The sequence below is a fragment of the Mesocricetus auratus genome, unplaced genomic scaffold (assembly GCF_017639785.1).
Source record: "Mesocricetus auratus isolate SY011 unplaced genomic scaffold, BCM_Maur_2.0 Super-Scaffold_100009, whole genome shotgun sequence".
In the NCBI taxonomy this organism is placed as follows: Eukaryota; Metazoa; Chordata; class Mammalia; order Rodentia; family Cricetidae; genus Mesocricetus; species Mesocricetus auratus.
This window is the reverse complement of record NW_024429193.1, coordinates 61,896,638-61,908,648: the sequence shown is the minus strand read 5'-3', so window position 1 is coordinate 61,908,648 and position 12,011 is coordinate 61,896,638. Positions and strand designations below refer to the sequence as shown.

General features: G+C 46.1%; 1 protein-coding gene across 4 annotated transcripts in view; it reads right to left on the bottom strand.

The window, feature by feature from the left end:
• Window positions 1-5,278: 5,278 nt before the first annotated feature.
• The window catches only part of Snx27 (sorting nexin 27), a 72,262-nt gene continuing 65,529 nt past the window's right edge, over window positions 5,279-12,011 (bottom strand). For 3 of the 4 annotated variants that reach the window (XM_040752269.1, XM_005087710.4, XM_040752270.1), the window contains 4 exons: window positions 11,068-11,217; window positions 10,485-10,613; window positions 9,790-9,849; window positions 5,279-8,949 (listed from right to left, as the gene is read on the bottom strand). In XM_040752269.1, coding sequence (XP_040608203.1) covers window positions 8,902-8,949; window positions 9,790-9,849; window positions 10,485-10,613; window positions 11,068-11,217 — 387 coding nt within the window. In that variant the 3' untranslated portion in view covers window positions 5,279-8,901. Of the gene's footprint in view, window positions 9,686-9,789; window positions 9,850-10,484; window positions 10,614-11,067; window positions 11,218-12,011 lie in introns of all 4 variants that reach the window. The other variant, XM_005087711.4, reaches the window with a different exon arrangement.

The following is a 12,011-nucleotide window of genomic DNA, read 5'->3' as shown; positions in this document are numbered from 1 at the left end:
GCTGTCTTCTCACCTGGTGTCACCTGAGGTGACGATCCCAGCAATATCAAAGAGGCTGCTGGAGTGCTCCATCCCACAGTCATGATTCTTTCCAGGAACGGTGTTAGCTAGTTCACAGGGATCACTGCCCGCCTCTGGTAGACGGCATCTCTCCCCAGGCTCTTGTGACAAACTTGCCCCCATCCAGTTGTGACCTGGCCTCAGGTCAGAGCTATTCAGAGAAAGGGTGACTGCAGGCTGGGAATGTAGCTCGGTGGTAAAGCCCTTGCCAAGGGTGCCTAGGCCATCTCTATACCAACACAGAGAAAAGGAGAAAGCAAGGAGTAGGAAATGAAGCATGGGGGTGGGGTGAGTATAAGGGCAAAGAGAAACCACAGCCATGTATACATCCTCACAGCTAACCCCTACCCCTCCTCACCTATCTCCTCTTAGCAGTGCCTAATAGTTTAAGACAGGGCAAGCACGGCAGCACACAGCTGTAATTCCAGCACTTCGGGGATTGAGGCAGAGTTTCGAGGCCAGCCTAGGACACACACAAACACACCCACACCCACACCACACCCACACACACACCACACCCACACACCACACACAAGTCTAAGGGTGACAGAGATCAAGAATGGGGTAGAGTCTGTAACCCTTAGGGTTCTTGTGACCAAACAGCTGACAGCCAGTAACTCAAGGGAGAGGCTTACATGGGCATGGCTGAGAACAGGCCATTTGGATGGGGAAGGCAGACCAAGGCTTGCTTATTGCTGTGGCCCCATGAGGTGGTAGCACCCACATTCAGAGTCCCCTTTCTCACTTCAGCCTCTCAGGACATGCTCTCCTAGGTTGGTTTTAAACCCTGTCAGGCTGACAATGAAGATTAACCACTGCACGGCCTCAGAGTGAGGATCCAAGCAGGGCTCTGCAGTCTCAGAGCTATCTCAGCCTTAGGACAGTTTGTAGGTCAGAACCCAGACAAAAGGTGAGTTTCAGACCTCGAGACTCTCCCAGAGTGACTGTCTCCCCCCTCCTGGTATCATCCTGCTGCAGATGGGGCAGCACCTCGGGGACTGCTCTGTGTGTGCGTCTAGAACCTGCTGAGAAAGAGTGGAGGTGACCCGTTAGCAGATGAGATACAGGTCCTTTAAACTGTAGAACCCAAACCCCAACACTAAGGAAATATCCTGATAGGGAGACTAAGGCTGAAAAGGACACAGCAGGGGCAAAACCCTGGATGAGTTCAGATCCTTCTCTTCCCTATGACTTTAAAGCTGGGAAGTACGCACATGCATGTGAGCTGCCACACTCGATGCTGGTCCTTGCTGACTTAAAGGCTATGGCCTTTCACTTCTTGGGTTTCAAGTATTTTTGACCCAACAATTCCCTTCATGGCCAAGCTTCATTCTTCTCTAAGTATGAGAAGTTAAGGTTTGACATAGTGTCCTGGTTCTTAGAAAACTTCGTTTTTTTCACTTTTCAGCTTCTGTCTTTACACATTGTTTATTTATTTAGGCTTTTCATGACAGGGTTTTTTCTCTGTGTAGCCCTGGCTGTTCTGGAACTCACTCTGCAGACCAGGCTGGCCTCAAACTCAGAGACCCGCCTGCCTCTGCTTCCTGAGTGCTGGGACTAATGGCGTGCGCCCCCACCGCTGGGCTCAGTCTCTATTTTTAAGCGTTTATTATTCAGTGTGCACACACACATGGATATGGGTGAGCATGTGCCAAGGCCCGTGGTAGGCAGAGGACAACTTGTGGGAGAAGCTGATTGTCTTTTTTCACCATGCGGGTCCTGAGGGCTGAATTATGTCATCAGGCTTGACAGCAAGCAACTTAACCACTGAATCATCTTGGTGGCCCACTGAGTCACATGTAACTGAGAATGGTCTCCAAATCATTGCGTAGTCAAGGATGAACTTGGACTCCTGCTCCTCTTGGCTCCACTTCTCAAGATCTGGGATCACAGGTGTGTACTACCACACGGGGTTTGCTGTCTATTTAAGAGTCAACTCTCTTGCCAAAAGAAAGATTTCCATCCAAAGAGCTAGATCCTCTCAGCTGCACAATGCAGAGCTGCTTCCACGCATCCCTCTTTCTCCTGAACTCACTTCACCATTACTGTTTCTCTTATTTTCCCTATTAGTAGACATTATCATATACACTCACTCATGTCCAAGTCTGGATTATAACCTTTCCACTTCTTTTTCCCGTTTTTTTGGAGGGGTGCTTGAGACAGGGTAGCCTCAGACTCACAATCTCCCCTCCTTAACCTCCTAAGCGCTGAGACTATTTACCACTTAGCTTCTTCCACATCAGTCCAACAATAAAGCTCCAACTGGGTTTCTCAGGTCTAGAAGGCTCCACTACTGTCGATCCTGTCCCCACCCACTGTCCCACTGATGAAGCCGCAGTCTCTGCCTCCACTGTCCCACCTGCTCATCTCCAGACACCCTGTTTACCATGGGCAGAGTCAACTCTTTAGTTCACTAGCGTTTGCTGAGTGACTTTCATAGGGCTTGTTCACTGCTACAGCCCTAAACAGGTGCCCTGAACACCAAAACTGATTAGTAAACAACAAAGAAATGACTGCTGGGGCTGGACAGAGGTGGCTTGGTGGTTAACAGTGCTTACTGTTCTTGCAGAGGACCCGGCTCTGGGTCCCAGCACCCACAGAACAACTCACAACTGCTTCTAACTCCAGTACGGAGCAATCCCAGCCCACACAAGTGCACACACATACACATAAACAACATTCCTAACCAAATGACTCTCAGACATCGATACTGGATTTCCACCTGTGCCTAAATCTAATAGTCTAACTCTAAAACACTTTCCCTTCAAAGTCTCAGGGCTTTCTGTTGTTCTTTTAAAAGACTGATTGAATTTTGGTTTTTCAAGACGGAGTTTGTGTAGCCCTGGCTGGCCTAGAACTTTCTGTAGACCAGAATGGCCTCAAACTCAGGGAACCGACCTGCTTCCCTTCATGCTAGGATTAGAGGCATGTGCCACCATGCCTGGCTTTAAGATTCTTATGTACACTACATGTTTGCCTGATACCCAAAGAAACCAAAGAGGAGACTGGATCCCCTGGAACTGGAGTTAAGATAGTTGTGAGCTGCCATGTGGGTGCTGGGAACTCTGGAAGAGCAGTCAGTGCTTTTAACTGATGAGGCATCTCTCTAGGCCACTTTATTTTCTCAGATAGGATCTCATGTAGTCCAGACCAGTCTCGAACTTGCTATGTAGCCAAAGATGCTCTTGAATTTCTGATCCCCCTTTCTTTACTTCCTAAGTGCTGCCATTGCAGGTGTTACCTGCCTGGCCTGGCTCAACTCTTGCTTCTCTGCTCACACAGAGCTTGGGAGCCTTTTACTCGCCTCATGTGAATTCATGAAAGATTTCTACAGTTTTTCCTTTCATCTATCACTGTGTCTGCTTCTTTTTTGGGGGGGGAAGAGGGAGTTCAAGATAGAGTTTCTCTGCGTAACAGCTCTGGCTGTCCTGGAACTAGCTCTGCAGACCAGGCTGGCTGCGAACTCACAGAGATCCACCTGCCTCTGTCCCCCAAAAGCTGGGATTAAAGGTGTGCGCACGGTTTTGTGTCTGCTTCTTAATCAAATAATTATACCAGTCTCCTAATTGATCCTGTCACCCATTTGGTTGAAGAAGAATCAGTTGTCCTCTGATCTCCCACGTGTGCACTGTGACTTGTGCACGTGAACATGTGTACACACACACACACACAAACACACACACGTAAAAATAGGGGTTGGGGAACCCTTACCTCCTACTTCATTCTTATACATACCCTATATTCCGTTGAAACAATATTCTCACTGTGCTTTGGACAGTCTGGTCTTTCTTACCCAGGTCTCTTCATTCTCCGCTGCTGCAGTGTCTTGTACATATCAGGCCAATACTGTTTGAGACCTGCTTGATGAAACCCTACTCATGTTAAATAATTCACATTAAATATCACTTTTAAGATTTCCTTTATGCCTTCATCTATGTCTTAATATCTGTATGTGTATATGATATATAGCTCACATGTATGCAGAGGACAACTTGTGGAAATCAGTTTTCTCTTTCCTCTATGTGGGACACAGGGATCTAACTCAGGTTGTCAGGCTTGGCAGCAAGCATCTTTACTGAACCATCTTGGCCTTTCCTCGATTTTGAGACAGGCTCTTATGTGGCCCAGGCTAGCTATGAACTTGCTATGTAGGTGAGGCTGGTCTTGCACTCCTAATCCTCCTGTCTCCCGAGTCCTGAGGTTACAGGCATGCACCACCATGTCTGGGCCTTTTCCTGTCCTCATAGCACTGAAATCTTCCACTGTGCATCACGGGGCTGTCCTGTCTCCTCCATATGACTGTGAGTATGCCTGTATCCACCACAGTTTCTAACACAATGTCCCATACACATGGTATTTCTTAATGGTGTTGAATTTAACCTCTGTAGTTCTAATTGTATAATTCTACCTTTCTATGATGTTTCATTATTGAAGAGAAAAAATATTTTTTAATGTCTAGTGGTTAGGGGCATAGTATTTCTCAGATTCCAAACACTGGGTTTGGTGACTGGGTGACTGAGCTTGTGAATATCATCTCTTCCCAAATCCAAATATCAAGCTTGGTGGCCCTTGCTCTTAGGGTCCCCTAGGGAACAGAAGCATGTGGTAAGGATTATGAAAATACCAAGAAATGAAGAATCACAGAACAACAGAAATGTCTGACCCACTACAAATACTGAGCTTTTGGGGAACAGTTCTCTTCTGAATAGGATGTGACCTGGTACCTGGGCTCTCTGTGTAAGAGCAAGGACAGCAGGACCACCCTTATTCTCAGACACATGATCACAGACTAAATGCCACCCCAGACCTAGTGCTGCCTAGGCATTCGCTAGGGGTCATATAAGAAGTCTCCTTATTTACTTGTAAATGAGATAGATATACACGTGCTGGGGGTGGGGGTTGGGGACATAACACATGTCCCAGAGGTTCTGTCTGGCTTTATTTGTGCTTGGTTGGTGAAGGAGTCTGAACAGTCACAAGAGTCTGTACAGGAGAGCTCAACAAGGAGAGCCGAGGAAGCAGATGAGATTGCTGAGGGAGCCACTGGGGAAAGAACTGCTCCTTCCTGCCTCCATTCCCTGCCTCACTGGTTACCTGGAAAACCCAGCTAGACGCTGCCTGTCATTTTCAGACGAGCCATTCCAACTGAACTCTCAAAGGCCCCTCTTTAGTTCTTCCCACATAACCCAAAGGATTTGTAGTCTAGGAAACCAAAGAATTGTTTCATCAATAAATCAATTTATTTAAAAGAATATGTTACAATTAATTACACTAAGTGACATTACCAAACAATCTTAGAGTGGTTAGCTCTAGAGCAGGGGCTGGAGGACACCGGAGCCAGTGTGGTCTCTGCATTGTCTCTTCACATTTCATAGATCACAAATAAAAACACAAGATACTGCAGTGAAAATACAATTAGAGTTTCTCTCAAATAAATTAAAAGGATGCATGGCCTGGGGAAAAGTGAAGCCCAGCTCACTGGCTTAAAAGGGGGCATGACATCTAGTTGGCACCCATGTTTAGCAGCTGGCCAAGTGCTCCTACCAATGTCAGTCCCTCTTCAGTCGTGTTCCTCCCCAGAGTCCGGTTTCTGTACACCCTCAGTTACTGCTGAGGAGCTGCTGCTGTCTAGGTAAAGGAGGTCTGGCAGACGCACTCAGGGTTAGAGCAAGAGGAACCCAAGGTGGAGGCCTAAAGAGGCATTCTCCCTCTCACTAGCTCTGAGTACTTGGCCACACTCTCCCTTATCCAAATAGAAGTTAAAGTAATCCATAAAACTGGTGAAGGAGAGCAGTGTGCTGAGGTCATCCCCCCAGACACCATAACGGACAGGAGAGCAGGGCGGTCCTCCAGTCCTGGAGACTTCAGGTCCCTTTAAGAAAACTGCTTTCTAGGAGCTGGCCCTTCAGCTGGAAATTCTGAGATGAGAGAGGGGTCCCCTCTTATCAGTGCCCTACTTTGCTGCCCCACACATCGGATTTGGAGCTATAAAAGGGGTAACTCAAAGCTGCTGGCCCACGAAACTAAGGATAAAACTATGGGCCAGGCAAGAGGATGCTGGAATATTTATCTTGTCCCTCCCTGAGAGCTCTGTCCAGGCCTCGGAGCTGCCCTGAGCACTAGTACATCTGTAGCTGTGCTGAGCTTAGGCTTCAGCATGGGCAGAAAAATGGAGACGAGGATAAAAATACAAAGAGCAGCAAGCTCAAAGCACTGCTTAAGCAAAGCTTCCTACAAGGCCAGGTTTCTCAGGGTCCATAAAAATCACGTCAATTTTTGTTTTGGAGACTAGAAACTCAACATGGTTGGACAATAGGAGACCAGGAAGATCCTGCTGGGGTAAAGCTGGGGAGAGGGGTTCCCTTTCTCAGAGACAAACAGCAAAACAAGACTGGGTAGATGCCAGCCTGGGCAGAAAGAAGGCAGGACTAAGAAACACATTAGGGACTGGAGAAAGGAAGTGTAGGGGAAATGGGGGATGGAATAGAGTTAACCTAACACTGCTTCATGCAAAGGGGCTTGATCCTGTGGGCCTCTAGGCACAGTGACCTCTGCCTCCATGACTGGAGTCCCACTGTGAGTCTTCTGGGTCTCCCCTTCCCACTTAATTGCTGCAGCTGTGAGACTACTTCAAGTAGGCTGCTCCTATACAGATTCTGTTATCAGGCTAACAGCTTTGGGGCTCATTCTTTGGGCCTCCAGAAAGACCTGTCTCACTCTGGAAGGCTGTTGAGTAGACTCCTTCATACCTTTCCTGCCAAGGGAATAGAAGCACACTGTTGCTATTTTTTACAGTGTGAACAAAGATGGCCTCCAATGCATCTTGGAGTGGAAATTAATGCATCTACTTTTAAGGTACTCAGACTCATTATTAAAGCCAAAAGGAAGAGTTGATCCTGGATTAAAGCCTTCAAATCAAGTGTCACTCTCTTCAACTTTAAACACTCACCATTCTTTGTGGTCCCACAGATTTGGAGAGGGAAGGACTAGGCTATCCTAAAAGGTTTACACCTTCCTGGGACAAGTGACTGCCAGAATAATAGACAGAAAAGTGGCCTCATAGTGATCTGGAAAACCAGTATGAAAACTTTAAAACAAATGCAACACTGCCAAATACACCCAATTCCAGTTGTCCTCCAGCTACATAAAGTCAAGGATGCCAGCCTGTGGAGGCTTCTATTTGGAAGGTAAAGTAGGGAAGCAGGAACTCAAGGTCTGAAAATGTTACTCTAGTGCCAGCCCTGGCCTGTGCCCCAGATGTAGCACTTAGGCCCTACAAATCTAATTGAAAGGGCAGACAAGAACCTCTTCTATTTCTGAGACAGGGTCTTATGGAATCCAGGATAGCCTTGAACTCACTTAGTAGCAGAGGATGGGTTTGAACTTCCAACATTGCCGCTCTCTCCTCCTAAGTGCTGAGATTACAGGTGGGCACTATCACACGCAGATTTATGTGGTGCTGGGGACAGAACCTAGGGCTTTATGCATACCAGGCAAGCACTCTACCAACTGAGGCCCAGCCCAAGCCCCAGATGAAGAACTCTTTGACAGAGATTTCTCTTCGGTCCCCTTTGAAGTAACAGGGAGAGATCAGCCAAAATCAAGCATACGTCCACTTGTTCCTGGGCCCTTAGTTGGCATGAATAGGGATGAATAGGGCTATGATTTGGTTGATAGAGACCCAGACTCTAAGTTTACCTAAGCCATTCCCTCCCCATACAATTGTTTAAGGAAGTCATGGCAGATATAAAATATAGGTGGTTACTGGACAGGAATGGAGGAGGCAAAACCCTTAGAAACAGGAGGCATTGCTTCTTCCTTCCCTCCACATGTCCAACCTTTGTGCCTCAGATGCTAGGCTTTCTCCTAGTCCCCAATACTCTCTGTGTCGCAGAACACAAGTTTCCTATGGCAGCAGCTTCCTGACACTACTCTCAACTCGGCTGTGGGAGAGTTGAAAGGAAGCATATAAAAGACCCTAAAGAAACAGGAAGGAGATGCAGAATGAACTAGTAGGTCATAAGTGGGAACAACAGACCAGGCAAATGACTTGGAATTGAGACCATAGCTCTTTTAGATTCCCTGGAGACCTGCAGTCTCATTGCTCTTGAGAAACAGCTTTTCTCCTCCTCAGCACCCTCTTGAAGATAGACACTTCACTCCTTGCTCCTCAGACTCTATGGCAAACCAATAGCCAGAAACTGTACTCGATACAAAAAGGGGGGAAAACCCAAGCAGGTTGTAAACTTTTCGAGTCCTTCATGAGGAGAGGTATTTTCCCTGTAATTTTTTTTTTCCTTTTTAAAGTTTGTTTCAAAATAAAGAGAGCAAGAGAGAGGTCATGAATTCAGTGAAAGGTGTGTAAAAACACAAGCTAAAAAAGGTACTGCCATCAATATGAAATTTAAAGAGAAATATATATATGTATATACGTGCAGCTAATTTGTGTATATATAATTTTTTACATACATACATACATATATATGCTTGAACAGTGCAAATGGATGGAGTTCATAGTTCCAGTTTTAAAAATATAGTACAAGGAGAGTCTGTTGGTATGAGGCCCAGGGAAAACAACAAAGGTGCCTTTGGCGAGTTGGTTGGGCTTATTTCTGCCTGATCTCAGTGGACTCCTGGCACTGCCAACCTGCTCTTCTCTACCAGCTCAGTTCCAGAGATGTGAAACTCACAGGGAGTTAGTAATAATATTATCTTAGGACTTTGGGATATATTGACTTTTTTTCCTTTTTTTCTTCTTTTGTGTTAATGGTTACTGTCTGACATGGGAGACAAAAGGGCTAAGAGGATGAGGGCAAGGAGAAGGGAAGGGATGAGGAAAAGCTAGGTGGCCACATCCCTCTGCTGTGACCTCGCCATCTGGAAAATATTCTGAAAGGGAAAAAAAAGAAGAGTTACTCAGGAGCGGTGTGGCCTCTGATCTGGAGACAACCACCTTCAAACAGAGCTGTAGCTGCGAGTCTGGCTGACAACTGCATCGAGCTTCCCATCCAGAACCACAGCCTCTGCGAGCACAGAGGACTCTGAATAGTACAGCCTGGCTCGGTCTTCCTGTTTCACAAGAGGCTTCAGATCTAAGGAGGCTGCTCTGCCCAAAATCACAGATAAAAGAAGCAGGAGAAATCCCAGATGACTTCCAGAGCCAAGTGTTCTTTCTACTACAGCAAGGACACCAACTCCCACGTGACTGGCTGTGCCTCTTCATCTCTAAGTATTTAGACAGTCTTCTAAACTCTGCTCCAGCACTGATGCTTACAAACAACAGTAGCAACAAATCTTCCCCACATATGCCCCTGGTTAGTGAAGACAGACTCCACTGAGGCTTATCCAGACAGATGGCCAAAACTCAGGGCAGGGCCTCTCCTGGGTCAGGGACAGCATGGTGGGTTATTTGATTAAAACAACAACAACAACAACAAAAATCAAACAAACAGGCAGAAGAGGGTCCATGAAGTCATGAGAGATGGGAGAGCCTGCAGCCAGTGTCCACCCTCTACACAAGGGAAGTAGCAGGGCTTTTTTGCATAGCCCATTCACCATCCAGAGGCCAGCCTCGCAGGGAGAATGTCCTGGCTCACATAGGATAATCAGTCTCTAACTAATATTCCTAGAAAGACAGAAATGGAGGTGAGGGTCCCAGTATTTGGTCATGGGCCTATAAATTTTAAACAAGAAGATGAAGAAATTAATTCAAGAATTCTTTAAAATTACCTCTTTTCTCCACTTGAGCTCGCAGAACACCCTCTCAAAGCACTCATGCATGTAATTGAACTGAAAAAAACAAAAAGCAAAATAAAGGCAGCAATACTCACTGACTCCCAAGACCAGGCACAAGACCACGCCTTTTAACTTCAATTCTATCATCCCACCTTCCAAGCCCACCCAGGATAGAAAAAAATCCTGCAGCGAACTCAGACCTGGCAATCTATTGTTCTCTAGCTCCTCCTAGTGGTGACTATGACATACAGGAAGCAAATTTCACAATCACACCTAGACAAAATGTCAAACTGGTCTTTTTGATCTTATGGTTATCAACAAAGGAGTAAAAGCATGTATTCTGGGGCTATAGAAACACTACGGAGAAATCAAGGATGTGATGACATTCATCTTTAATCCCAGAACTCAGAAGGCAGAAGCAGGTGGACCTCTTTGAGTTCAAAGTCAGCCTGGTCTACATGAGCAAGTTCCAGGCCAGCCATGGCTATATAGTGAGACCTTGTCATAAACAAACAGACAAGAGCAATAAACACCAACTATGGTAAGACAATGGAGAGAAAGAGTTCTCTGAGATCATAACTTTGTTGTTTCCTAGAGCCTCAGATTCATGCAATTTTTCCTTTTTGTTCCACTAGGATTTACTTCAAAAGTCCAATCTATTTCCCCCACGTCTCCCATTTCCCACTCACATATGGTGTGAAGATTTTAACCCATCGAGGCTTCTTCTCTCCTCGTGCATATTCAAAACAGAAGGCCATTCCTTCTTCATCTGTGTCCCATCGCTGCATCTCATCCCATTCAAACGCTATTACCTGGTTCTAGACAGCCAAGAACATCAGAGTAAGGTCTACCAAGGGATTCTGATTGGGAAATGCTCGCGTCTCAGGGAAAGGCTGTGAGAGACACTGAGGCTGGTGAGGTAGCTCAGTGGGTAAGTGCTTGCTGGGCAAGCTGACCTGAGTTTGAGCCCCAGAACCCACCAAAGGTGGAAGAAGAGAAAATGACTCCACAAAGTTGTCCTGTAACCTCCACACATGCCCCTTGCACAGGCACTTCTGTGTGTGAGTGTGCACGCATACACCCAGACACCACACACGCACCATCATCAAAATGAGTAATTTGGTGTAAGAATCCAGTGAAGTAAGGATAATGTGGAGTTGCTGATTATCATTCATTTGATTTCATTTGCTCTACAAAGAGGAACTAAAACACAGAATTAAGTGTCAACTGCCCTCTGACAGAGCTCCTGGCCCAGCCCTAGGCAACTCTCACCTCCAGTTGCCCTTCTTCAGTGCAGGCGTGAAGTTTAAAGTGCGTGATGCTAATGGCCGTGATAACATGCCCCTTCCTCCTGGAGTCACAGGCACAGTGTGGGAAGATGATCTCATTGTAGCCCTCACAAGTCCTTAGCATGTTGAGGTACTAAACAAATAAAGAATAAAAATGAAAACCACAGAGCAGCTACTGGGGTGCACAAGAGGATTTCACCTAACTAAAGGCCTGGCTTCTCATTTCACATCTGTCCCTACGCTGGGTCAGCCTGTGGCACTCTTTTATCCCACTTTCATCCTTTACCCTCATCCTTCTAACACCCGTTCTTCATGTAAGGGTGACACAAGAGACTACAGTCAATACCTCTTGCACTAGAAAGCAGCCAGCGTGGGAATCTAATCTATCTTCATAGTAGTTTCCCCGTCTTTTCTAAGCAAGTTACACTGGTCTTAATGAAGACTCACACTCAACACGTTAAAACTAAACAACAACAACAACAAAAAACCTAGTCACTTTATAGAATACCGAGTGATGTAAACCTACCATGAGGCTTTTCATCAGAAATGGAACAATTAGACCTAGATCCTTAGACTTCCTTTCTTCACCAGCTAAGTGACCCAGTTACCTGAGTCTCAAGTATGTCTGTGTGGTAGCTGGCTTGGCTTAATTGTCAACTGGACTCACAGAGATATACCAGCCTCTGTCTTTTGAGTGCTGGGATTAAAAGCGTGTGCCACAACCACCCAGCAGTTAAAAACCTTTTAAAAGCTCCATTATTATTAGCCAAAGGGCACAACCATTTTCTCTCTCAAGAACAGCTTGAGAACTCAGGGAGTGGTGATACACTTACATGGTATAAAAAAAAGAATGGTTGCAAATTGACAGATCTGGAAATTACTTTTAAAGGCTCCAGAGCAGGAGGCTGGAGAGACAGCTCAGCATTT